The 25,990-nt window shown below is 43.0% G+C and overlaps 1 protein-coding gene across 1 annotated transcript in view; it reads right to left on the minus strand.

Annotated features, from left to right (window-relative positions):
* Positions 1-13,214: 13,214 nt before the first annotated feature.
* Positions 13,215-25,990, minus strand: part of LOC112466545 (dual specificity tyrosine-phosphorylation-regulated kinase mbk-2-like) — a 38,294-nt gene continuing 25,518 nt past the window's right edge. The window contains exon 2 of the mRNA XM_025034684.1: positions 13,215-18,900. Within this exon, the coding sequence (XP_024890452.1) occupies positions 17,374-18,900 (1,527 nt within the window). The 3' untranslated portion in view covers positions 13,215-17,373. The remainder of the gene's footprint in view (positions 18,901-25,990) is intronic.

Genomic DNA, 25,990 nt, shown 5'->3' on the forward strand with positions numbered 1-25,990 from the left:
TATTTTATAATGCTTTTGACGTCATGTTCCTCACGATTACTATATCATTACCATTCTTGTAATTCTCTGATAAGATATTAGTCGGAACTGAGCATTCGACTCAATTGTCTATCTTACACCATATATACATTATAAAAAATATATATACAGAAACATCGACAAGTGCAAAACTCATACAATTTCTAGCGAAATAGGTATGCAATGTACATTTTATACGTCCTTTTCACAATGTACACAGTCCCTGATTTATTGCATAACTTCTCCGATTTCTTCTCGAGAAGACAATCTTCCCCCTCTCGTGCCCCCGGCGATAATTTAACGGGGCAGCATTGTATGCAACTAAAATTATCGATATTTCGCGTGGCGGACGAGTGATCTCAAGGCCAGACGGCGATCGATCACCGTTGCGCGGGAGACGCGGGCCCCCAAGACATGAAGGGGGGGAAATATCGCAGCGGGAGAGAGGAGACGATCGCGAGAGAGCGAAGGCGGTGACCGATCGATCACCTGAGCGGCGGCGCGTCCCATGCTATCGACAAAGTATATACGTATGTATACTACGCCGGAGCAAATCATCCGCGTCTCTAGCCCGCTTGACGTCAAGCTCGACGTCGCCACCGCTCCCCGGCAGCGGGGGATTAAAAATACCCCCGACCCCCGACCGAGGAGGTAGTCAATGTCGGATAATTGCAGTTTCGATTTGCCCCACATTTGCGCCCCCGTCCGTCGCGACGTGTTGCTCTGAAAAATGCAGAGGCACGAGAGCAAAGCGCGATCGCCGGATCATGTGTCCGGAAAAATTCCCGCTTCATTCATACGTGCGTTCGCGTCAATCGGTTATGTTTGTTTTCCGTTTGTGCTTCGTAGGTTTTCCCTCTTATTGTTAAAGCCTGGATATTATACGGTTTAAACGCAAAAGGGGTGTAAACCGATTTGAAAAGTTTTATTTCAACGAAATACAAAATGGACAAATATACGTACGATTATTTAATAATATCTTTCGGTCAATAAAAAAAAATTTCGATAGTTAAATTTGTTAACATTGTTTAGCTTAATTTGCTAAAAGTTAAGTATTCATATTTTCGATCGTGCCTTCTGTTTTGGAGTATCACGACTCTCGCAACGACTGTAAAATACTCCAAGGAGTATAATATTAAAATTTCATTTGGCAGTTTATTTATAGCAGCAAGAAATTTTGGAGTTATTCGATTAAGATGTTGCATGTCGTCTCTGATCAAGTCTAAGATGGCGAATTTATCTTCTTCGCCGTCGATATCGCGGATGCATCTTTCATCACGCGAGCAAAAAGAGAGCGGATCGGGTGCCGGATAAATGCGCTTAATCGAAGTTAAATAATGCAAGAAAATGTGTCGGGTTTCGCTTGCGTGTTGGAAAACAGCCGATATCAGGTGCCGGTGATGAATGAGAGCGTTTAGAAGCGAGAGAGGCTGACAGTACGCGTATATCGCGGGGGTAACGCGAAGCGGATGATGGTGATATTGTGATTAATTGACCCTTTGCAACCTTTGCAGCGAACCAGGTCATTTGCAGGGAACCGATATCGGTGCTCTAGACTCGGGCATTAATTCCCCGGACACGATTCTGGGAGAGGGACGTAACCGTAACGTAGCTTCGGCTATGGAATCCGAATAGGATTGATTTTCCATCTTTTTCTGATGTTTTCGATGGCGACGAGATAGCATTGAATTAACGATGAGATAAGAACGCTCGATCGTACAAAACACAGGCTATAAATTGTCGTGTTCCGATATTCCAACTAATAAAACATTTCTCTCTCTTCGAAGTAAAAAGCGCTGTTAAATTTGGCATTTCGCGGTCGTAATATAAGACCGTAATATAAAAAGAATCCAAAGTGTCCGAGAATGACTTAAGGGTTCGTAACGAATACCTGGTACTAAATCAAGGGTAATAATGTGCAAAGGGTTAATTAATAGGCTTAGAGGTTAATTAAGCGACGTGTTGAACAGCCAATTGCGAGAAGAGGTACATTTAGGGAATACGTCGCGTCTGAAAATAGTGCAATATTGACGCAAATCGAGTGCTATATCGAGTTATTCGAGCGGAGCATTATATTAATAGACAATAATGATAGGTAGAATTAAACGGAATGTCGTAACACACGCTTGGGGAATATCGATCGCGTCGCGTTGAAAAACCAGCACCGGGATTATAATTATCTGTAACGTAGGACGCCGGTTCTCGACGACAAGGATAATAATATTTATAATTAGTCTTATTACTCTGAATTTTCGAGGGTCGTGCTCGTTCGGCTATTATCTCATCCGAAAGTGATCCACTTGCCCGGATATTTCTGTAAAGGACTATGACCGCGTCCCACTTTTCCGCTGCTTAATTTTCCTCTATATTTAGTATTAATAAAAACAGAACGCATATTTGTGCTTTCATTGCCTGATGTATTTTTACATTTCTATAAAAACGTGATATATGAATATGATTCTCACGTTGTCTTTTGCGTTCATCGTTCATCCTTTTTTACGATTAAACTTTTATCCTGTTCCATTTAGTTGTCGTAAAGTTATCACGTTATTATTACATACATTCTCAGGTGAATCAGGGAAATTAACACGTGTTACGATAAAATTACGATATAAAAATTAATTCGTGGTACATGCTAATGATCACAACGCAGCAGATAAGCGCTATATCAAACGCGGTAACCGCGTATTATCGGGCGCACATCGTTTGACGCGGTCAAACATCGACACATTGCGCAATGTCCCGTTTTCACCGGAAGATGTAATCAATAGACATGGATGATACATATCCGTCCGTCCTTCCGTCCGATATCCATCAGTCAAGTATACTTAATGGGTTACTCTCTCATTTACCGGACGTGGCATAATTGAATTGCCCTAAATTCATACTTACATTGAGGCTCGCTTTGCTTACGAACATCATCAATCCGCTCATAATATATTTTTTTCCTCTGTAATATCAGAACATAAATATGTAAAACGCGCATGGTTATTTCATTCCTGTTAAAAAGTAAAACTGTATAGGGTCCTATGCAGTGGGAAATAATTGGACAGATCAAATATTCCTCACGCGTTCGCGAAGAGAGCAATATTCCGGCGTCAATTGATGACATCTTTCTAAAATACAATATTTCTCCCCGCCGAAAAAATTACGTTAATCCAATATAATTTTTCCCCCGTAATATAGAATACATACATACGTAAAACGCGAGGGGTGTTTGCGCAGTGAGATTCCGTTCCGTGTTAAAAAGTAAAACTGGGAAATACAGTGGGAAATAATTAGACGGATCAAATATTCCTCGCGGGTTCGCGAAGAGGGCAATATTCCGGCGTCGATTGCTGACGTCGTTCTAAAGTACAATATTTCTGCTCCTCCGCCGAAAATGACGTTGGTCTGATGTAATTCAGTACCCGTCCCCGAGAGAATCACCCACGCGTGACGTCGTGTCCATAATTATTATCCGGCTATGTGCACTCGAATGGGTGGTACGAGGGAAGCATTTCGATTCGGGTCCACCTTGGGGTTTTAGACGCCGAGCCTCGGAGGAGAGAGAGCGAAGCACCGATCCGATATAGGATCCGAGTGACAAATGTCAAGGATTATTGGGACCATTCCGGTGCCGTCCTCTCCTTCGTTGATTCGCGGTAAAGCTCCATCGGAGCTCAGTCGGACGACACTCCGACGCACAATAAACGTCCAAGAGAAAAGAAACAAGAGAAACCCATCTGATTTCTTGGCCATTCTTCACACTCGATATACGATCCCGTTCTTCTTTTTCCGCTGAGAGAGAAATAAATCCGCCCGCGCGTCCAGTTGTTAGATGGAAATTTCCGCCGAAGACGATAGTTTCAGATTTATAATACCTCGGCGTGTCGGGTTCGTCGGTGGCCCTCATATCTCAAGATGTCATCGATATAACTTTACGCGCGCTCGTTAATTATTTAATATCACGATGCCAGGCGCACCTGGCGAGAAAACAGAGTGTACGTTCTAGCGTGATTAATATTGTTCGCGTGCGCGATCAGCCAAAAATATTTCCGCCGACATTATTTTTCGTCCATTTACACTGTCAAAAAGACATAAAAAGACACTTGTTAACAATGCTTTTCTGAATATCGCTTGACGAGACAAATTAGGAGGAATTAAGAATGAAGAATCGAGATTTCCTTGATACGAATAAAATATTGATTCTAAGAACTTTAATGTAAAACGAGCGAGTCAAGCCCACAATTTGCAAGATCTTTTTTAGATATACGACTGCATATTCAGATTGGATCTTACAAATTATGCACTTACCTCATTCTTGCTTTTTGCTATGCAAATGAATCTAGGTCAATTCTAGATTGGTGCTTCTTCGGCTCTTTCGGAGGATAATCTTCTCTAATTTCAACAGAAATCTTGGCAGAAGCCACTTTATTTTCGAGGTCAAACCGTTCTTGACTCCATTTCGGGAGCGGGAAAAGTCGGGAGGGGAATTGAGGATATAAAAAAGCACGTGTACAGCCGTTTTAACTGTCATAAGCAGCGTTTATTTCGTTTCTTAATCAAGTCGGAGCAGTTCTTTAAAAAATCATATTCGCGCTTTCGTGACTCGCGGCGAGAACGCGTTTACAATTGTTTGCGGGCAGAGGAGGGAAGGGATGACCCGGGGGGAGGGTGGGAAAGAGGATAAATGATGGGGGACTGGTAGTGTATCTTTACACGTAGGACGAACGCTCGAATCGCGTCCTATATATTTGTATATTTGTTTTTCTTTCCTTATATATATTTATATATGTATAACATGCGGTGTTCCCCACGGTGGAGAAGAGGAACGCGCGACGAGACGCACCTCGTCCCCTCGTTCCATCGAAGGAGTTCGCTAATCGCGAAGAGGGTACGGTGGTGAGGGGAAGGACGCGGGAGGGAAGGGACGCAACGAGCATGATTCCTCGCGTAATCATAATTATGCGGATTATCCATGTAATGTGTATTTATTTATAATATTTATATTCATAATGATGTATGTACGAGTAAGAGATCAAACTTTGCATTGTCGCTTAAATAAAATGAGAGAAGCCACGTTAATATCCTAAGAACTTAGCATAAACTTACGTAAAACCGGAGCAGACGGATGTGTGTGTACGTATTCGTGTGTCTGTTTTGTCCGTGTGTGTGTGTGTGCGTGCGCGCGTGCGAGTATGCATGTTTGTGTATTTTTAGGTTTTGTGACGATGCGCATTTTACGGCGGTACAAAAGCCGAGACAATTAGCCGCTGCGAGCCATCTGGTCCGTGAAAAACTCGGGAAAGACACGAGCGAGTTCGTGCAAAGGGAAAATTAAAGAATTAGGAAATTAAAGAGTTCGTGTGCGGAAATAATAGCAAGTCCCATAATTCGATATAGTTTACTTTAAACATGAAATCGTATCTAAAAATGCGCTTTACGTATCGTAGATTTCTTACACCGCGAACCCTTCGGTAGAGTATTCTGCAATAATACGAAATGAAAAAGAAATGCGCAATGCATAAATGCAAGCGGCAGTCACGTGATAAAGTCAAACGTGATAAGAACAATGTCTCATCGATCGATTGCGGTTTTCCTTGAAACTTGAAACTAAATGCCTCAAAAATTCGCGAAGAGAATTAAAATATTAATTTATCCTAGCACATTTAAGATATTCTTTATAATATCAAAAATATTAAAAAACAATGAATAATACATTTCGTGGAGTTATAAGTAACAGAAAAAAATACATTTTTTCTGTAATATATTAATAAAATCGCTGATTATTTGAAATCTGTGAAAAAACTTGAAGAGATTAATTGGAGAGATTATTGAATCATATTCTCTTTCTCTAATCCGTAATATCATAATAAGCTAATGAAAATTCTGACATTAATAACCGTTCAGTACAAAGGGCACTTTCCCCTTTGGCTAATGCTAGGATTAATTAATTTATGTGTCCGAGACCCCTTTTTCCCCACCAGACGTGTCGCAGCGGCGCAAACATATCCTTATACACAACATTAACAACTTAAAATATAGGAAAAGTCTTACTGTCGACTAAGTAAAACGATAACCGAAAAGACGTATTATCGTACAATAAACGAAAACGCCCTGCTCCAGATGGGCATCAAGGATACGAGAGGTGCGTGGAAAGGACATGCGTGCAAACGAATAATGACCAGTACGTATGCGACGCACGTATCATCTGAGAGACAGAGAGCGTGTACGCATTTGTATATATATATGTGTGTGTGTGTGTGTGTGTTTTGTTGTACGCGTGTACCTTCGAAACCACGCAGGTAATTGTGGCAGCATTCTTCGTTCCATTCGAATTTCACTTTTCTCGCGAGAGAGCTTACACACACTTGCAAAAATTATGATTGCACAGTGGTCGTGACCGCACTCACGTTGCGACGATATTAATTGCTAACAGAGATATCTCACCTTTTTTTTCGTAATATTTAAAAAATGCGCTGCAAAATTATCTCAAAAGTTCACCCTCTCATTGGCGATCAAAGTGAAAAATATTTGGCTAGGAACAAACGTAGGCAGACGTAGTTCGCGCAATAAAGTCCTGGAATTAACTGGAACTATCGTTCTTGAATCGTATTAACTTCTACGCGCGCACTGTGCATTTTATCGGAGATCTATCTCGCAATTTTTATGACGAGAGCGTATATAGGTATAGGTAAAAATACCATTCAGTCGGGATACATAAATGCGCAGGAACAAAAGCGCGAATTCTTGAAAATAACATGAGAAAAAGTATATAGCATCTCGATACATCCGAATTTTCAATCCGAAAAACGAATTAATTGATAAAATTCATAAAATGCAAACTAATAAAACGTTTCCCTTTCGCGCGAATGACTCGAGAGTTGCGAAATAAAATAGGAAATAATCTTAGCTTTCGAGTAAAAGCAACTCGCTTCCTAAAAGATAAACATTTTTGACCTTATTTAAAATTAGACAATTTAAAATTTAATAATCTAGCGCGTTGTACATGATATGTGAAAAATGACGTATAGATGCGGTTTTGCGTCTCTAAACCGCATGCTTGCAAGTGATCGATATACACCAAGGGGGCATAATGCAGGACGTATTAAAATGATATTTATCTGTAATTCCTCATGCTACGACTTACGGATTAAGAGTATAAATCTCGGATCACAATTTGTTATCGCTGCGCGACGACGATTCGCAACTACGTAGCTATCACAATGTTCGCCGCGCGACCGCAATAATTAATTAAATACGCACTCCGCTCAGCTTTCTAGAATATTAAAGCTGCGCGTTGCGCAGCCTGGATTATGCGCTTCGATTATGCTAGGAACAAAGCGACATTGACATTACACAGTAATTTATGCCATGAACTTGTTCCGCGATGTATACACTTTAGCGGTAAAAAGAGATGCGATGCGAGCGTTTAAAGGCTACGGATTGTAACGAACGTGGGATTGCGTGTGTGCATGTGTGTGTGTCCGTGTATTTTGTATCTTTATGTCTCTGTGTCGCCAAGTATTTTTTTTCTCGCAGGCACGTACATACGTAATCTATAATACATTTCGAGAGCTATAGGAAACAGTGTCCAACGCAAAATCCATTTTGGTTACGGTAAAAACTTGAGGCTTTGCCAGTCACCAACTAACATACACAGTGACCGAGGAACAACGATCTAGAATGTTTCGTTAGGTACGAAATAAAAGACACTGCGGAACCCCGGGCGCACCGACGTCGGTTGATTTTCAACTCAATTCTTTTTCTCTTTTTCCACAATTGTTCTCTACAGCTCCGGCCCGCAAATAAGACAAATCGCCAACCGGAACCAAGCTGAACATCCAAAACTTTAGTATCGAGGGCCAATAATCGACAATAAAGAATCTCTATTTCGGATCGAGAAAAAAATTCTTTCAGTTGAGATCTAATTTCTCTGAATCCGACTTTCGAGTTTTTGTTAACACAAAATTTTCCAGCGTCCAGACAGTCCAAATCAACCGAGCCATCAGCGCAACCGGATCTTAGACCCCCCCTTTACGCGTGCGATTTTTGCTGCGTGTCACAACACGATAATTGACAAATTTCAGGCACAAGTACGAAACAAACCAATGTTTTCCTAATGTTAGAGGCTTACTTCAAATACGATTTTACATCCCAAGGAAATCGACACTTAATATACGTTCGATCGATGATAACATGATTGTCAACTACTTTATTATTTACAATTATTCTCGCTTGATTCCGCCAATTCTGACAGGTATCCAAGCCCGAAATACAGATCGAAATACGAACGAAACTTGATCACAGATTTATAAGGTCGTGTTTAGAGAGAATTTCGGTTTCACCGTAAAATATATATACGCGTTACAATTATCATGTTGTGATAAAAATAAAAATCGATTGCGTAAACGGGGATGGGCGACACGCGATCGATTGGTCGTTGCCTTCGGCGAAGAGGGTCGCGATGAGGAAATAAATATACAGCGAGAAACGTGTTGTCCTGGTCGCTAAAAAACAGCATTAATCTACTAGCTAACCGACTTTGTTCTCCGCACGTATTCTCTTTTTCTTATCAGCTATATGATCATTACATTGTCTAAGAGCCGGTTTCATTGCTTGGCCCTAACTGCGATCGATCCGTTTCTCTTTTTCCGCATATACAGGGTTTGTTATTATCGCTTATTCATCCGTCTTATCTATTCTACAAATCATTCTTTCTGTTTAATGAAATATCCTGCAGTTAATTCATATCCTTAACAGAAACTGAACCAAATTCGTAGTTACTTCTGAGTAACTTCGAATTTAAATGAGTTTATGTTAAGGATATATGTGTGTACACTGAGAGAAATTTTTTGCTGTATTAGCAAATCATTTGTCACTATAATAACAACAAACACTTGGTTTATTGCGAGAGCTAATTAATTTAGCAACAGTAGCAAACCTTTTGTTGCAATAGCAAAAAATTTGCTACTCGGAGCAAATCAAATTTTGTTGTCATCTAAATTTCTCTTAGTGTAATATTTCCAAAGCTTCGAAAAGTGTTCGCTTTTTATGACATAACTGGTGTTACGAATCAGGAAACAGAGAATCGGACGAACCGAGGCTGAAGCCAAGCGACACATCATTTGCGTGAGAGAAACCGGTCCTAAATTCTCGCTTATCTATATGACTTAATACAGTGGCTTTGTTCTAAATCGCTCAAACAGGTACCTCTACCTGCATCGTTCGTTGCACGCCGCGCACGTGCATGCCGTGGGTGTGCGAATGATCGTGGACATAATTCGGCCAACATTCGTTTGACGAACGCTCGTCGTTTCACAGTCGTTTCTTCGACGACTAGTCTCAGCGCCGCGAAACCAAGTCGCGCGATTGCGCGTGAAAAAAACTCTTTTTTCTTTCTCACTCTTCGATCCCAAGTCAAATTGCAGTACATGCATTTCGGCGTGAAAATTTCCGACCCAAAAATTCCGTTGAACGTGTGCGACTAACCGGTTGACGACCCCCTCGATCGTCGCTAATCGCCGATCGATCGAACGACTCGCGCGACCGTCCTCGCTTCGCGAAAGCAATTTTCCACGCAATTTCCCCGGAATAACCCGGCTGCAGATGGCATCCATCGGATAGTGATAGGTTATTACAGAATAACTGGTCGCATTATGGGAATAATCCGACGGTTCTTAGAAGTCGTAAGCGAGTCCATTAGGCGAGACACTAAACGCAACGCTCAACTCAGCAATTTAGCGTAAGTGAATGTAAATTATATGTGCATTACATCTAATGTGCATACATATGCACAACTTGCCCCTCGTTATTTCAGATCACCTTTAATATCGAATAAAAGACCGAGTAAATCGTACAAAAAAATAAAATTAAAATTAAACTCACTAACCAGAAATATAAAAGCAGCAAGAATTAGAGATAGAGATTTTGAACGTATATATAGACGAGGAAAACGAGAATTTTTCAATCTGAGGATTAAATTTTTGAATAGCACAGAGCACCTTAACAATTCCGACCCGGATTCTTCTTCTATCGATAGGATGCGCATCTTCAGCTTTCAGAATAGTTTCGCATCAGGTGGAGTGAGAAAGTTCGTGAAGAGAACGAGAACGAAGATTCCGAAGTCTAGTACGATGGGATCAAAGCGCGGAGGAGGTTCGCGAATACGAGATTTTCACTCGCGACGCAACTCGGGCCTCTCCCTTCTCGGAGCGACGACGGTACACGCCGACAAAGCGCGATTCGTCGCGAGTGACGTGATAAAGAGGGATGCCACGGGGACGGGGTCACAAAGCGAGAGGGGTTAAACGCGCTCAACGAACTCCGAGGCACCTGTTCGCCACGTGTGTCTGTGTGTGGGGGTGTGCGCGGGCGTACGCACACGATGTATGCTAAACGCGCGTCCCTAACGGTTAATTTTACGAAAAATTCCTTAACTATCATACAAACGCTTACGCAATTATATAGTACATGTACATCGTTACGTTAGAAACGTGATACAGTCTCTCGTCGTTTTGTCCCGCGGACGCTCTCTCTCTTTCTCTCCCTTCCTTCCTTCCTCTCGCCTAACTCGTTCTCTCGTTATTATCCGCCGATTTCTTCCGCACTTACGTCACTTTTTTCGCCAAGGATAATTATTAATCCTAAACCGATAGCCGGAGTCGATTTTTTTTTAAATTCGAAATCGATCTTTCCTTTATTCTCTCATGCGTAGTTGCTCGCTCGCTTCGCGTTGTTCCGATGCGTCGCATATCGATTTCCGGTCAAATGCATTTCACGCGCTGTTTACGTCTGTGGTTAAAAATTTACCGCGATGATCCGTTTACCCAAGTCGAAGTTCGATTACGCTCGATCGGCGCGACAATTTTCCCGAATTTCGTCGTGAATTCCATATTACACCAGCCGTTTCACGCGTGTGATAAACGTCTCGTTAAATATTCATATCTGAAATTAATAATTTAAACGACGTTACGGATTATCACGCCGCAAATACCAAGTAATCGTATTTGTATTTATCACGAATGCATTATTGAAAGGGAGTAAACTGGAAATTTTGTTCGCCGTAGAAATCGATTTAACGAGCAGGTACAATCTGAGGATTTTCGATCCGATCGTAAATGGCAAATAAAGGAATTTCCGCGTCTCGCGTCTATTTTTGTAAGAATCAATTGCTGCGGTCTATTTGAAAACATTTATATTAAAATCTGGATCTCATTTACCGCATAACCAGTTTGCTTTGATAATAGATGCTCAGCTAAGGCGATTAAAGGGACAATCGCGAACAACAAAGCACAAGTAACATTTCTTCTCATGTTAGACGACTTAAATGAAGAACACTGTTCTTGCGAATGGAAAGGGACAAAATCACCGCGAGTTTCGCAACAACCCGCGCACTTTTTAACGAAGGAATCCACGAAAAAATTCCAGACAATTGCAATCTCTCGTTCACCAACAACCCCAATCTTGAGATTCGCGCGTGCTCCGTTACAAGCTTAAAATCGCTTATATCTCCGGACACGTCGCATGAACGGCGAGAAAAAGCGTCCGTTAAACCCCAAAAGCGGAGAGACGAGAAAAAGAGGAAAGACCGATTATTACTCATGCCACATCTAAAAAAAAAATGGTTTCGAACGGACTTTCGCGCGATCTTTCCCGAGATCAGGCAGCGACACGCGAATGGCTCTGTGCCGCGAAGCTGCAGCGACAACTGAAAGGGTAAACGTGAATTACCGGTTGAAGCAGCGAGGAAATAAATTAAGTCGGTACAACCATCGTAAATAAGTGATTAACACGTTGAGTGCCACATTGTTACTCTCTGTTTACCGATTGAATCTCGTTAAGATAGTATAAGTACAAGCTCGCGTACACACAGTAATTTACGCCAATTAATACATCGTAATTCCAGCACGCTAAAAAAAATACTTGATTTCACCGCTGAAACTGTAACACGTCGACTATCGTAAAGCCAGAGCGCAATCCACACATTTAACAAGAATAAGGGGGGTATATTTCCCATCGGAATATATTCTGAGAATGTAAATTTATGATTGAACAAAATTGATCATTACGAGTCGCTCGCGTGTAATCTTTGATCGTTCATTATCTTCAATTATCGCTTGAAATGTTTACCTTTTATTTTCTTCATCGCGATCAGTCGTAATGTAACGTAAGTAACAAGTGTCTATAGGCATTAAACACGTTCTCTCGATAAGATATATCGCCGATTACCGCGTAGGCATTTGTGCGTATACAGGATATTCAATTACTATAATGTATTTATATGTACACAGCGCACCGAAGTGCCTCCGCATTGCATAGCATTAGAGTAGTATACAATCGGTGTAACGGGTATCCTTGCATGCGGAATTAGCGAATCGTCGGCCGGCACTCCACGTGTTAATTCGCGAGAATTACGGGGACGCACGGGGGAAAAACGGAGACTAGGTTTCGCGCAAATGAGCCAGCTTGCGAAAAATGAAGCGTGGCGCCTACCTAACGAGCTATCGGCAGTGGTAGCAACGACCGGTCCCAAGCTAATCGCCCACTAAAGTAATGCACGCGTGCGATCGTCGAGACCGGTCGATTACATTTTTTTTTTTTCCCGATCGATTTCCGGGACGTGGCGCAGCAACGACGGATCGCGATTATTTCCCTCCGGGTTTCGGTCGATTAACGTTCTTGTTTCATCTCTCGACGAGACGAGCATTCTCGCGAACGCGCGCGCGTTGCGATACGATTCTCTCGATGTCGCCGTAATTCGTTCTATTATGGTCGGATTAAGAAAACTTACGAGATAATATCGCTGAGAAATTAAAAAAGCTATACTACTGCACGCTAAAATTACACGTACGAAATAATCGGGTGATATACTTTCGCGGATTAGGATCGATTTTTGGAGATGAGAGGATGAAAGAAATCCAAACTCGAAACCCACGCTCGTGTCACAACACGTCACAAAGATCGTCCTGCGTTCTCGATCGCTCAACCTGAACTGTACTCAAAGTTATGTCAAAAACCCAGTTATTCTTATACTCGGTCGTCGAAGTGAGAACAAGTATCGATTGTAAAAAGGTTCCGATTTTTTACCTTTTACGTATAAGTAATATGTTAATGATATAATATATATATCAATAATTATATATTAATATTATGTTATAATATAACACATATTATGTATAAATATAATAATATGTATTATATCAATATTATATTCTGCTAATATTAATATTTAATTAAGATTATATATTATTCACAGAGAAATATCGTTTTCAAGAGCGATATTTTCGAAGAAAGAATAGGGGATCGATACTCGTTCCTCGTACACCTTGTATTCCTTGTACAAAGAAAAAGAAGAGGGTCGTCAATACTTTTGCGAGCACTCTACGACGAGATTAAACTACATCGCGCGCTTTACAAACTATTCATTCATCACCTCGATATAACATAATATACGTAATTTTTACACACATATATAATATATATATATACTTTTTTATCTACATTCGTTAGTATAAATCCCAGTACGCCTAAGTTCCATATCACAAAGACATGCCGTTCGGTATCACGATTTTTTAAATCCGCCGATCGCTCCGATCTCTTTCAAACTTAATCGACTTTTGCCGCTCTTCGCTGCTATCATTGTCGGCTGCGCCCTTTTCGCCGCCTTTTACATGTCCATTCTCTTTCGGTGTTTTTTCTCGTCATGTTTCTCTCCTTCGTCGTCGTCGTCTCGTCACTCATCCACGCTCGGCTCTTACAACTGCCCGCCCCGCGCACGCGGTTTTGTTCGCCTAAATTTAGCGATTTCGCATCGCCAGAGTCATCGCATTGTTCGCGGACCGCGCGTGCTGTCGTGCTCCGAAAGCTGTTCTGGTGAACAAGAGATCGCCTGACGATTACGGTCGGGCACAAAGTAGAGCTTGAAATAACTCGGGGAAAATTGATGACGACGCGATAAAACAGGAAGTGGTAATTAAAGCACATCAACGTTTAACAATGGTTCAGCGAATGCATATTAATGATTTTTCTGTTGCCAATAATATATTTACACTTGGATGAAATTATACAGTAGGAGATCGATCATTGATATCGGCTTGAATCGAGTTTTCTTTTGTCTTTTTTTTCATACAAAAAAAAGTACAACACTTTCTTGTACACTTTCTCGCACAAATAAATAAATAAATATTCGCAAAATTTTTTTCGAAAAAAGTTACGTAGTAAAATGCGTTTCTGACATGGTTTTAAAAAATAACCGTAGAACAATCATTACAGAACAATATATATTGAAATTGTTGCTTCCTTACAAAATTAATAATTAATTTTAATATTAATTATTAATTAAATAATTCAAATTTTAATATATTTAATAAAAAGTTCTCAATTTACAGTTTCAAATACTGATATTGATATGTAAATTGATGCTATGAGTGAATTTGAACGGCTTTTATGTAGAAATGATTTACATTACATAGATACTATCGTGTTCTTTTTCTGGAAACAATTGTAAAAATCTATCTCAGAGTTTTTCACATATAAAAGCCGTCCATTCATAACGGAGACTATACAAAGATCTACGAGGTACCGATAATAATGCGGAACTAAAACGGTCATAAGACACGAGTCGTTCACCCCGCGCGAGCAAAGGGAAATCCCTTTTATTTTCGGTTCTTTGTCGTGTGTCCTTTAAACCGGATTTCTCGCTAGAGAGACGCGCGCTCCCGTAAGACCTAACCGAACGTGTCCGCGAGGGAAAGAAAAACGTGAAAGACGGATGGTGCGTGAAAAACGCGACTGTCACACGTCTCACAAGCGAGAACCGCGAGGGATAGAAAAGGCCGCTACCGTAACACGCCGGACGTTTCTGTCTCGATTAAATGTACGCAGCGAATAATAAGCACCGAGACGAGGATGCACGAGGGGAAAATTAACCCAGTTAGCCCAGAAGAAGTTGAGAGAAGTTAACAAACCGAGCGCGATTCTTCCCGTCGTAAATTGCGCGTCGCGCCGTTCATCGCATCGGATTAAACGCTGGAGCCGCCGTAAAGTAAGCGGGAGTACAACGCAGTCGCCTAGGTACGATATTTTTTTCCGGCATTTCCCCCGGTTCACCGTGCTTGCTTTTAATCAAAGCCCGCTTCAGAATTGACTGAACTTTGCGTTCGGTTGAAAACCGTAATGAGCGTTCATAATTCATCACTAATGGATTCGTGTAGTGAGCAATTTAATGCAGGGAAGGCAGCCTTCTCTATCTATCGCCTACAAGAGCCGCATAATAAGGATCTTTAATTATGATAATAGGAGAAAAAGATAATAAAGTAAGTGTGTAATTAATTACAAAGTAACGTACATAATAAAAAGTATCGTCAAAAGCATTAAAAAAATAATTCCGTCCATTTCAATGACCGAAAGAAATGTTGGAAAAATAATTGCTTAACGCGTCCTATTTTAATCGATTAAAAACAAGCACTAATATTTAAACGCATGTAATACAGAAAACTTTACAAAACACAATTATAAAAAAAATTGTGTAAAACCTATAAATTTTACAAAATCGTCACGTGTATACAATGTTATTCTTCAAGCGCGATTCGATATCATCGATATATAACTTTCCGTGAACGGTCTATGAAGCGATTCGCGCGATTCTCGTTCAAATTGTTGCCGCGTTTAGTCAAGTATGTGCAACAAATCGTATTAATGACGGAAAAGTGAATTTCGGATATATTTTCTTTCGGATCACAGAAAGAGGCACGGCAGCGTCTTTACGAACAGCGGCAAATCTATTCAGTCGAGCGTGTGCTTCTTCACATCATTAGATCATGTCTATCGCGAACGAATCGCTATGCCTGCGTCGTCGTCGGTGACATCGCGACACGACGATATATCTAACGTGCTGCATCACGTACGACCTATCGAGCCGTCGCGGTTTCCCCGGGCTTCCCTTGGCACAATGACCTCCAGGTCGTTCGAACTACCACCCCTGCGCATCGTCGCGATCTGTGAGAGACGATCGACGACGATTGTGCATTAATCCTGATTCGCGAACCGAGACTTTATGTAAATGTAAGTCGATCGACGATTCCGTTTGGACTCAGCTGACTTCTGTTTGCGATCAATTCGACACGACCTGTCGTCTTATCTCCGGTGAAATCGATTGTGTTGGGGAAAATACGTCGCGCTGATGAGAAGGGATGAATAATTCGTTCCTCCTTATATCGATGTATTACGTACCGCGACAAATTTGATAGTAACATTTGCGTACGTCTCTGTACATATCCGTCAATTAGTCGATTTGTTACACAGACCTGAAATGTCTTTGAAAAATTGAGTTTTACGTTTCACCGTTTGTCGGAACAAAACGTAAAGTCTAGCTTTACAAAGAACGAGAGACAGCCGGGAGGCGATGAATAACAGTCGCGTTGTGTCGAGCGTCGAGATCGTCCTCGCGATTTCCGGGGCGCGTTTCGGAGACTCGTCGAAAAAGGAAAGCGCCTTTTGCTTCCACGATTGTACGTTCCGCAAAGGACTCGACGACGAGTGTTTTAAGACACACAATCGCGCGTTGAATCGTTCCATACTCCATTCACGAGAATTTCTGAAGCTTTTCAAGATATTGTCGTAGCGGGAAAAGATGTCTCTCACCGACAAGCGTACCGACCGCGTATTTTCACGACGGAGGCAATGGCCGTCGGAATAAATCCCGAAACGAGTAGACCGGAGAGCAACGCGAAGCGACGTCGCCGCGGCTGAAGGTACGATTTCGAGAATACCGACCTTGTAACGCGAGACTAGACATAAGGCGTGAAATCAGTTATAATAAACCAGTGACGAATCCGCGAAAATGAGTCTTTCCTCCAATCATTTTTTTTCTGTATGATTTTTCTCGAATAACGCTAACTGTACGGACGTTCGGCATTCGCCTTTAAAAGGAGAACATCTCCGACCTACGAAATCTCATAGAAAACATCTTGTTTCTTCTCACTAGATTATAACCGATTCGCGGCCCATCGACAACTAGCCACACCGCGGCGACGGTAGAAACGCGACGCGTGAATCACATGTATCCGAGATCGATGATGAAAACAGCTATTCACCCTTATGACCGCAAGTAACCCTCCTCGACGCTACGTCGAGGTAGCGCAGCTCGGACGTCGCCCGAACGGAAGGCAGCGAGACACAGCCGAGTTTCACATTAGATGACCGGGGCCGAATCATCTTTATTTTTACATTATTTTCACGGGTTTCCTTCTGTCTACGAGGAAAGCGCGTGATCATTTCGTGACGAAAAGCTCGTCAGTAGCAATACCGAGAACGGCAGCGAGCGAGCGAATCGGAGGGAGGAGAAAAGAGCGATTGGCGTCACGTCTTGGCCTATTGTCTCAGCTCCTCGAGGATCTCCTGGATTCCCGGCTGGAACGAGAGCACCAACCGGCTGGAGCTGCTCGAGGAGCCGTGAGAGCTGTAATTGTCGTGCGACGCGCCATTGTTATTGTGCTGTTGCTGCTGCGCCTGGTGTGTTTGACGAGCGCGCTGCGACTTGCCGGTCGTCGCACCGTCGACAGAATTGAGCGACTGATGGCTGCTACTCTGGTTCGACCGATGACTCCCGTGCAACTGGGACTCGGACAGACAACCGTAAGACCCGAGGGGATACGGATCGAAGATCGTCACCGGCAACTCGCTCACGCGCTCTCTCTGCTGCTGACGTTCGGTCTTGCTCGCAGAAATATCGCCGCTCGACGCATTATTACCACTCTGCAATTGATTGTTCGTCTTACTGGAGCTCCTACTACTGACTGAATTGAGCGACTGATGGCCGCTATTCAGTCCCCCCGTCGTGCCCCAGGTGCCGCCGTGCAGCTGAGACGCGCCGTACGCCGACGAGTAACCCGCGTAAGCGGACACCACGTCCTCGACCAAACGATTTCCTCTCTGCTGACCCGTCGTCTTGCTCGTGGAAATGTCGTCGCTGGTGTTATTGGCCCCCTGCAGACTGTTGGTCTTGCTGGAGGAGCTTCTGCCACCACCGCCACCGCCGCCACCGGTCCCACTGATAGAGTTCAGCGACTGATGGCCGCTGTTTAATCCCCCCGTGGTGCCCCAAGTACCGCCGTGTAATTGGGACGCGTTGTACGAATAACCCGCGTAAGCCGACACCATGTCCTCCATTAAACGATTTCCCCTCGTCTGCTGACCCGTCGTCTTGCTCGTCGCGATGTCGTCACTGGCGTTATTGCTGCTCTGCAGACTGTTGGTCTTGCTGGAACTCCTACTGCCGGACGCGGACGTTCTCAGGGTGGAACCGCCGCCGGTGGTCGCGGGTTGCGTCGACGTCACCGCCGGCAGCGTGTCGTTCTTGTCGCCCGGCGGCCTCGGCAATCGACGGCGCAGCCACGGATGCCTCAGCGCCTTGTTCGGCGTCATTCGGCACTCCGGCTCCCACACGAGGCAACGTCTGAGAAAGTCCAAGAACAGAACGTCGTCGCAGCCCTTCAGGGCGCGCTCGAGATCGTGCGAGCCCGGTGGACCGCGCAGCTTCCCTCGTCTCGATAGACCCCCGCTTAGCACTGTCGTGCCGTCCGGCATCGCCGTCGCGGTGCAGTACTTCGGGTAGCCCTTCGAGCTGATGAACTGACGCGATCGTTTGGAGTTTTGTAGGAGCCGCTGCGGTGGCATGCCCAGCATCTCGATGATGCACGCCAATTGGTCTCCCTCGTCCTCGCCCGGCAGTAGTGGGAAACCGGTGAACAGCTCCGCCAGGATGCATCCGAGGCTCCACATGTCGATCGGCATCCCGTATCTCGCGCCCAATATTACTTCCGGCGCACGGTAGAAGCGGCTCTGGATATAGGTGTATACCCGTTGATTCTCGTAGCAGCTGGAACCGAAATCTATCACCTGCAACACGCGGAGATATCTCGTTAACGCACCGAATCAATGCAGTTTTGAATGATACGATTAGTAATTGTATAATTAATCGGATAACACGATAGATTGAGAAACGGCGTTTCACGCTGAGTGTGTAACAAGTAAATTTTAGAGGTAGATGATCGTTTTCATTTTCATACAGTTGGCGATATTCGAATGAAAATTTTGTTTTTCGAAAAACAAAACGAAAAAATTCATTGCAAACACAGAGGGATAGCTAGAATTTTCGTTGTAAAATATGGAATATATCTAGAATATAAAATCTGGAATATTTATAGGATGTAGAATGATGAAAAATTTCCTGTCGCAGCTCGATACGTCCTAGCTCGATATGACGCCATAACTATACATATACATGTCGAGATATATATTCATTCGTGAGAATCGATCAAGTTCGTATAAAGCTCGGGTTCGTTAATAATTTCTGCGCAAGAGTGGCAGTAAAGCAGCCGGCAGCAAAACGGGATGCACCTCGAATCGGATACACGCGCTTTCGAATATATCTGTTCCCAGTTCGTAAATGATGCACGCGTGGCCCACGTAAAGTAAGGCGCGTGTATCGTTTATATGGCGCACCTGGCAGCGAACGTGTCGTAATGATGGCCCGATAATTTTACCTCACGTTCGCCGAACGCAACACCGTTTCAATCACAACGTGCCTCGGTAACAACCGCACGATCGCACGCTGAAAAGGTCCGCGCGTTCATCTCGCAACGCGACACTTCAGTACATCTTCTCGTCACATAAAATAATGTTTCTTTCCGCAATAACATTTAATTAATGTATTTAAACGATTAATGTATTTTTATGTAATAATACATGTCTTTCCGCATGATAGCAACGCTAAAAATTACTTACTAATCAAATTTCGGAGAAATGTCAGAAATTGTTTCTTACATAATAAATGAGAATGTCCATCTCTCTGCTTGCATCGCGATATGAAACGACAATTAATTTTTTCGCATCGTATTTTTACGTATATCTACTCAGTGTTTTCTATCTTCTATTTACGGCTTCCTCGAAATCGTCGGGATTATTATGTTTCCTGATACTTGGGACGACTGTGTTGAAAGATGGGCGAGACAGATTGCGCTAGCGAACGTCGTGCAATTCGATAATCCGTGCCTTCTGGCCTACTTTAATATTTCGGGTAGCATCGTCCCTTTCGCGTGTGTAGCAAACAGAAACAGCATGTTGGAGATTGTCCAGGATTCAGCTTGGCTCGCTTCAGACTTGACTATTCGGTCGCGATGCGCGATTTCAATGAGCTATAATTTCCAACGATCAATACCGGTTGGAGGCGACCTCCAACGAAATCTCGGCCTAAAAATAGCGTGTGTCTTCGTGGATCAAGGAACCGAGGTACCAGGCATCGACACGAACACGTTTATTAACGGATAGCGACGGCTCCGAATTGAAAAAAGCTTCTCGACCTTAAATCGAATCGAAAGTTATCTACCTCCTCCTTTATTTGTTCAATGAAATATGGACTTAGGTCGCTTCGAAATTCTGGCAAGGATACAGGGAATGAATTCTTCTTTATAGAATGTCATCTAAATTTCCTGCATTTCTCTTTTCACAACTACAACCGGAAACGCAGAAACGTTCGCTCCAACAATAATCCGATCTATAATACGTAACAACAACTCATTCCACACAATCTGTTGATGATATCTTAGATATGTCCGTATATGATTAGATCCGCCATTAAATTTTCCGGCTTAAAATAAAACAGGAAGAGTCCAGTTAAAAGAAAGCAGAAAAGAATTATCTGGAATACCCCGTACATCCTGCTTTCGTGATTATTACGCAAAATGATGAGTATGAAAAAATAATCCACAGACCACAATTAATCAAGACTCATAATCATGAAAGCGTAATTCGGTATATTTTCTGTATCGATAGAAAGTCGCTTTCCAACGCGCTTCGGAGTTACATTCCGTTACAGTTGATATCCGTTACATTCGACTGCGCTGTGTTTACAGAAAGAGATATCGTAAGAATGTATCCCTTCTCAGGAGAATTAATCACCATGATTCAGATAAATTCTTGAAAATAAACTTGTAGCAAGAAACATGTTGGATCAAGTTTCAATTATATCTCTGAATGAGTCAGTATTTGGCAAAAGTTCTCGAGCAGTATATAGGTTCGGTGAAAAATATGGCTCTGCTTATCCCCGCAACCCCGAACTTCCACGTTTCACTTGACCCCGTGTCAGACACGTAAGCAGTTTCCACGTGCGTCATCGTGACAAAACATTCAGGTTGATCGATTTCAAGGGGACGACCGACCGGCTGGCCGGAAGTTTTCGTAGGGTGCACTTTTGGCGGAAGTCATGCAGATACCCCAAATCAATTTTTCTCTATGACGCTAACAGCCCATTTTTAGAATTTCGATATAATGAAGGCTTTATCGCAAAGAGCTCTGAAGTTCAAGCGATTCAACGTAAAAAAAAAAAACAAGAGTCGGAAAACCGACCTCGCATTTTTTTTTTCTATTATACGAATCTTTTTAATACTTGACACGCGCGAAATATTCCAACGAGAGACAGAATTGGCAGAAATCTAATTTGCAAATTCTCTGTTATTGCTTTTTTAATAACCTCGCAATTTAATGACGTTCCCAAAAATATCTTCCGTTGAAAATTTTTTTGTCTCGCTGCATGTTTATCATGCATGCCATTACGCGAAATAATATATTCACCCCTGCATACATGCAGCTGCAGCGCAATGCAAGACTTTCGTGGGCAACGCGACCTCACTCTGAATTTGCAAAATAGTCACGAATATTTATTGAGAATTATAATTCTACAAAGGGAACAATTTTTGGAATATTAATTTAACCGATGGAATTTTGATTCTCTTCCTCAAGCAGTTTTAAACAATCGTTTAACATATATAAAACTACAAAAATTTTGCATATAATTATTATATTTTATGTAAATTATTGCCGAGCGTCATTTTCGTTTAAATAATTTCTGAATATACGTTGATGGTCCCAATCTTATTCCCCGTTTCCTTCGCGTCTCAGTAATCCTCAACGAAATTGCATTAGGGATCGATCGATCCGCATTTTATTTGCGAACTTCGTCGAGAAAAAGTCAGCTTTTTCAATAATTTTCCCTTTGAGGCAAATAGGTCGGGATCAATAGGCACCACTACAGAGGCAGGAAATGAAAAGGGCAACTGTACAAGCACCTCCAGCGTTTTAATTTACGATCTCCGTGGTTGCGCGGTGAATTCTTTTTCTTCTCCAGGTAACCACAGAAGAGGAAGTGCTCGCCTTTGCGAAAGGGGCGCGCTCGCAGGGGCCATCCGGCCGTCGAGGCCGCTTTATCGTGCCCCCGTGAAATGAGATATGAGGGAAAGAATGTTTATTCGCGGTTTTTCCCCCTCGTTCCGCGTCGCGCGCGAGAACGGCGATAAAAGGAGAAGGCTCAGTCCCCTAATTGGAACGCGCGCCAGTTTCGCCTACCGAGGTAACAGGTGGTGCCTATACGTGCTACTTATTCGCGCAATGTTCTATAATGCAAGCGCGGAGAAAATCTTCTGCGGCGTCAATTTTCCTGAAATAATACCCACGTCCTCTCGGTCACGCGAATCTTCCGTTTCGTAAGAAAAGAAGACCGCTGTCGCAGGTATCTTAATATATAAAATTTGCCGCGTTTCGTCGTTATCGAGTAGGCGACAAACTACTTTCTTCGGATTGCAAACAATACGTGACCGAGTGATATTTGTATACGACGAACAATAGAGCGTGATACCACGCAGTTAAATAACGAACGGCTCAGCGTTGATATATATCATCTCGTCCAGATTATCTAATAATCATTTCAGGAAATATAGCGCGTGAGAATAATCTAGTTAAATTCTATATGTTGCGCGCGCGATGTGTATTATACAATTTTCTACCTCGTAGAGAGAGAGAGAGAGAGAGAGAGAGAGAGGAAGAAATAGAGAGAGATATTCTTTCATTACCGGCGATCATCGAGGCGTAACAATTAATACGGCAAATGGGAGAAAAGCTGAGTAAATTGTAAAATCCGGTGCAGGAAATTAATTATCGCTTCTCGCTGCTGCGGTTGCTGCATCGCAGCAAGAAAAAAAACCGCGTATGTATTTATTATGCGAGAAATCCCCCGATATTTCTGCAAAACCTCCGCTATCGTCCGGCAAGAGGCGATGCATAATTTTGCTTCATTTTTTCTTCGCGTCTCTCTCGCCGGGTTTAGGGTTAAAAACTCGACCGTTACCGCGAACTTACTTTCCTTACGAGAAAAAAAAATCGCCATCGGATCGATCGATCAAAGAGCCGGCCACGAGGTTTAACGGTGCGGTTGAGGTGGTCACGGAAAACGGCGAAAAAATGCTGCATACACGGAGGCATATATATGCATGTGCGAATGCGCGCGCGTGATAGGTCCCGTACAAAGCCTTCAATCAAAGCACGTTGCGCCTTTGACATATCCGTAATCACCGGCGTCGTGCCACGCTGCCATGAGCACCGTTGTTCACGCGTCGATTTGTTTTATCGATTGTGTCAGACGCCGTCGGCGTCTACCCCCGCGGCCTTTGTCAAAATCTCCTCTCCTTCACGTCTCGAGTAACACGTACGCGCGAATCGCCAATTCGCATCCTTATTACACTCGCCACCCCGGCACTCGTCGTGCGTCGCGGCAGGGATTCGCTAATTGGGATATATGGCGTTCGCGGTACCGCTATAGCGCTTTTGACTCCTAATTAATGTGAGTAACAGAAGTGTGGCGTGAGGTGGATTCGCGTGCCTCCGCGAGGCGTTGTATTCAACGGGTTACTTTTGCGGAATGCGCCTCTGGCCACTAGTGCTGGGAATTCTTTGAAAGTTTGGCCGGATACTGTTCGATTATCCGTACGACAAAACGGACAGAAGTTATTCAAGACGCAAACTGTATTGTAAGGTCATCGGGCACCCCGCATATCAGTCGGAAGTTAAGTCCCTAGTTTATAAGTCGCTCAACTTTTACGACATATCAATGGAAAATACGTGAATCGAATATAATTATGCATCTATAGCACACTCGTTTGACTCACGGCGTGACTAATGACGAGTCCGCGGTAAAGTGATTAAGTGTAAAACTTTTAAGATTAATGTAAAATAAAATGAGGCTTTATTTTCTGTGCTAACCGCTTTAGATTTTTAAGATATTGTAAATATGCTTTAATAGTGTCTCTTATATTAGCAATAGTTTTTCTTGTAATTAATTAATTTTCCTGAAACGATTTAACACGATAATGTAGCGATCTCTCTCTCTCTCTCTCTCTCTCTCTCTCTCTCTCTCTCTCTGTCTCTCGCATCTGATATAAACATGAACCATGGACACTCAAAAATAGATTTTCCAGCGTGTGCCACTTTCGAAATATTGGAAAGCGTACATTGACCGTGAAGACACATTTTCTCGCTCAATTTCAGGCGGAAAGTTACATCGCCTCATGCGTCACGACGTGCGACACGTTAATATGCATTCATTATCATCGTAAGATATTAACATCAGTCTTTCTTGCGCATTATTCCGCAAGAAAGTAAACATCGCCGGCAAAAGATCCCCCCATCGTGCTCCTGTAATTACCGTAAAAGCTGCGCGGTCGCGCCGCGCTCCGATGAGCTCTCAGGTTTACCGTCTTTATCTCTGCTCGAGCACTCGCGATTAAGCAACCTTCTTTACCTCGCAACAATTATACTGTTACATCTGTATGAATATTTATTTATTATATGTAGACACTAGAATCTTCCTACACATTAAAGAATTATTTGAGTATGTACAAGTAGCACGAGCATTATGCCCATTTGGCTAATGAAAAGCAGCTTTGAATCTTGATCAAGCACTTGCAACTCAAGCTTTCAACCTTCTGTTGTGCGGTATCACATTGTATTCCGTAGCGTGTTATCACTTAGCATCGCAAACCTTCGTTCGGGAACACTGCGTAGAAAAGAGAACTTAATTAAAAGCTTCATTCGCCTAATGAGGGCCGAGAAGGAAAAAGTCTCTGTTCGCCAATTCATTTGCAGAACCGACGATAACGCTACTAAGACGTTAAACATTTGCGACCGTTACGTTGTATAGTCGCGGTATTAAATCTTGGTTATATTGGCGAGGACCGCGGCCGTGAGCGTGGTGCGACAATATTATGACAGCCCCCGATCGTGACAGCGTTTTTCAAGCGCTAACGGAGAGAGATATCAGACAGCTGCGTTACGTCATTATTTTCTTCCGAATGACCTGGATTCTTGTTTGCCCCATCGATCGCGCGAATCAATATCTCGGAAAAATTTCACGCGTCGAATCCGCCAGCGACGCGACGCGATGCGGCGCCGGCGGCGGTACAAGAGAGGGTAGTTCATTATAAATAAGACAGATAAAAATCTCGACTCCATGCGGACGATAACGGGGAACGCAGGGGTAAGTACTCGCACGGGATATTCGACCGTCGTTTAATGAGCCGAGCAATTGTTATCTCAAGCACGGTGAGAGAACATTAATATACTTGACCTACGCTTATGGCAAAAATGGAGATAACACAACAGAGCTACGAGAAAATTGTTTACTTATTTTTATACAGTGAGAAGATAATTCACTTCAAATAATATGTCAATAATGACGCTGCGCGCTGTACGGAATTTTTCGAGTTTATAGGTAGAAAAATTTCAAGCGTTTATTGAAAAGATAATCAATAAATCATCATACTCCGTAGAGATACTAGACGGATAATAAACAACAAAATCGCATCGCCACCGTTGATGCGGATCTGCTCCTCCGTAGGGGAAAATAACAAAGACCTCCATGTACTCCACTTTCGTGAAGTACGTGAGCGACCCTGGCGGAGAAATACCGGTCGGCCCTTCCCGTGATGATTCCTTCCTCTCGCTCTAACGTCCTCGACGGTGTAATACGGCGTTATCGTCCCTCGGGACAATACGAATGGTGGAGCGCTGCTCTGAGTCATCGTCGTCGACTGCCAGGGAAAAAAAAAGTCCGCCACCGATACGATGCGACGCCCGGCGCGGCGCGGCGGCTCGTTACGGT

The sequence above is a fragment of the Temnothorax curvispinosus genome, unplaced genomic scaffold (assembly GCF_003070985.1).
Source record: "Temnothorax curvispinosus isolate PA1 unplaced genomic scaffold, ASM307098v1 QBEX01016327.1, whole genome shotgun sequence".
In the NCBI taxonomy this organism is placed as follows: domain Eukaryota; kingdom Metazoa; phylum Arthropoda; class Insecta; order Hymenoptera; family Formicidae; genus Temnothorax; species Temnothorax curvispinosus.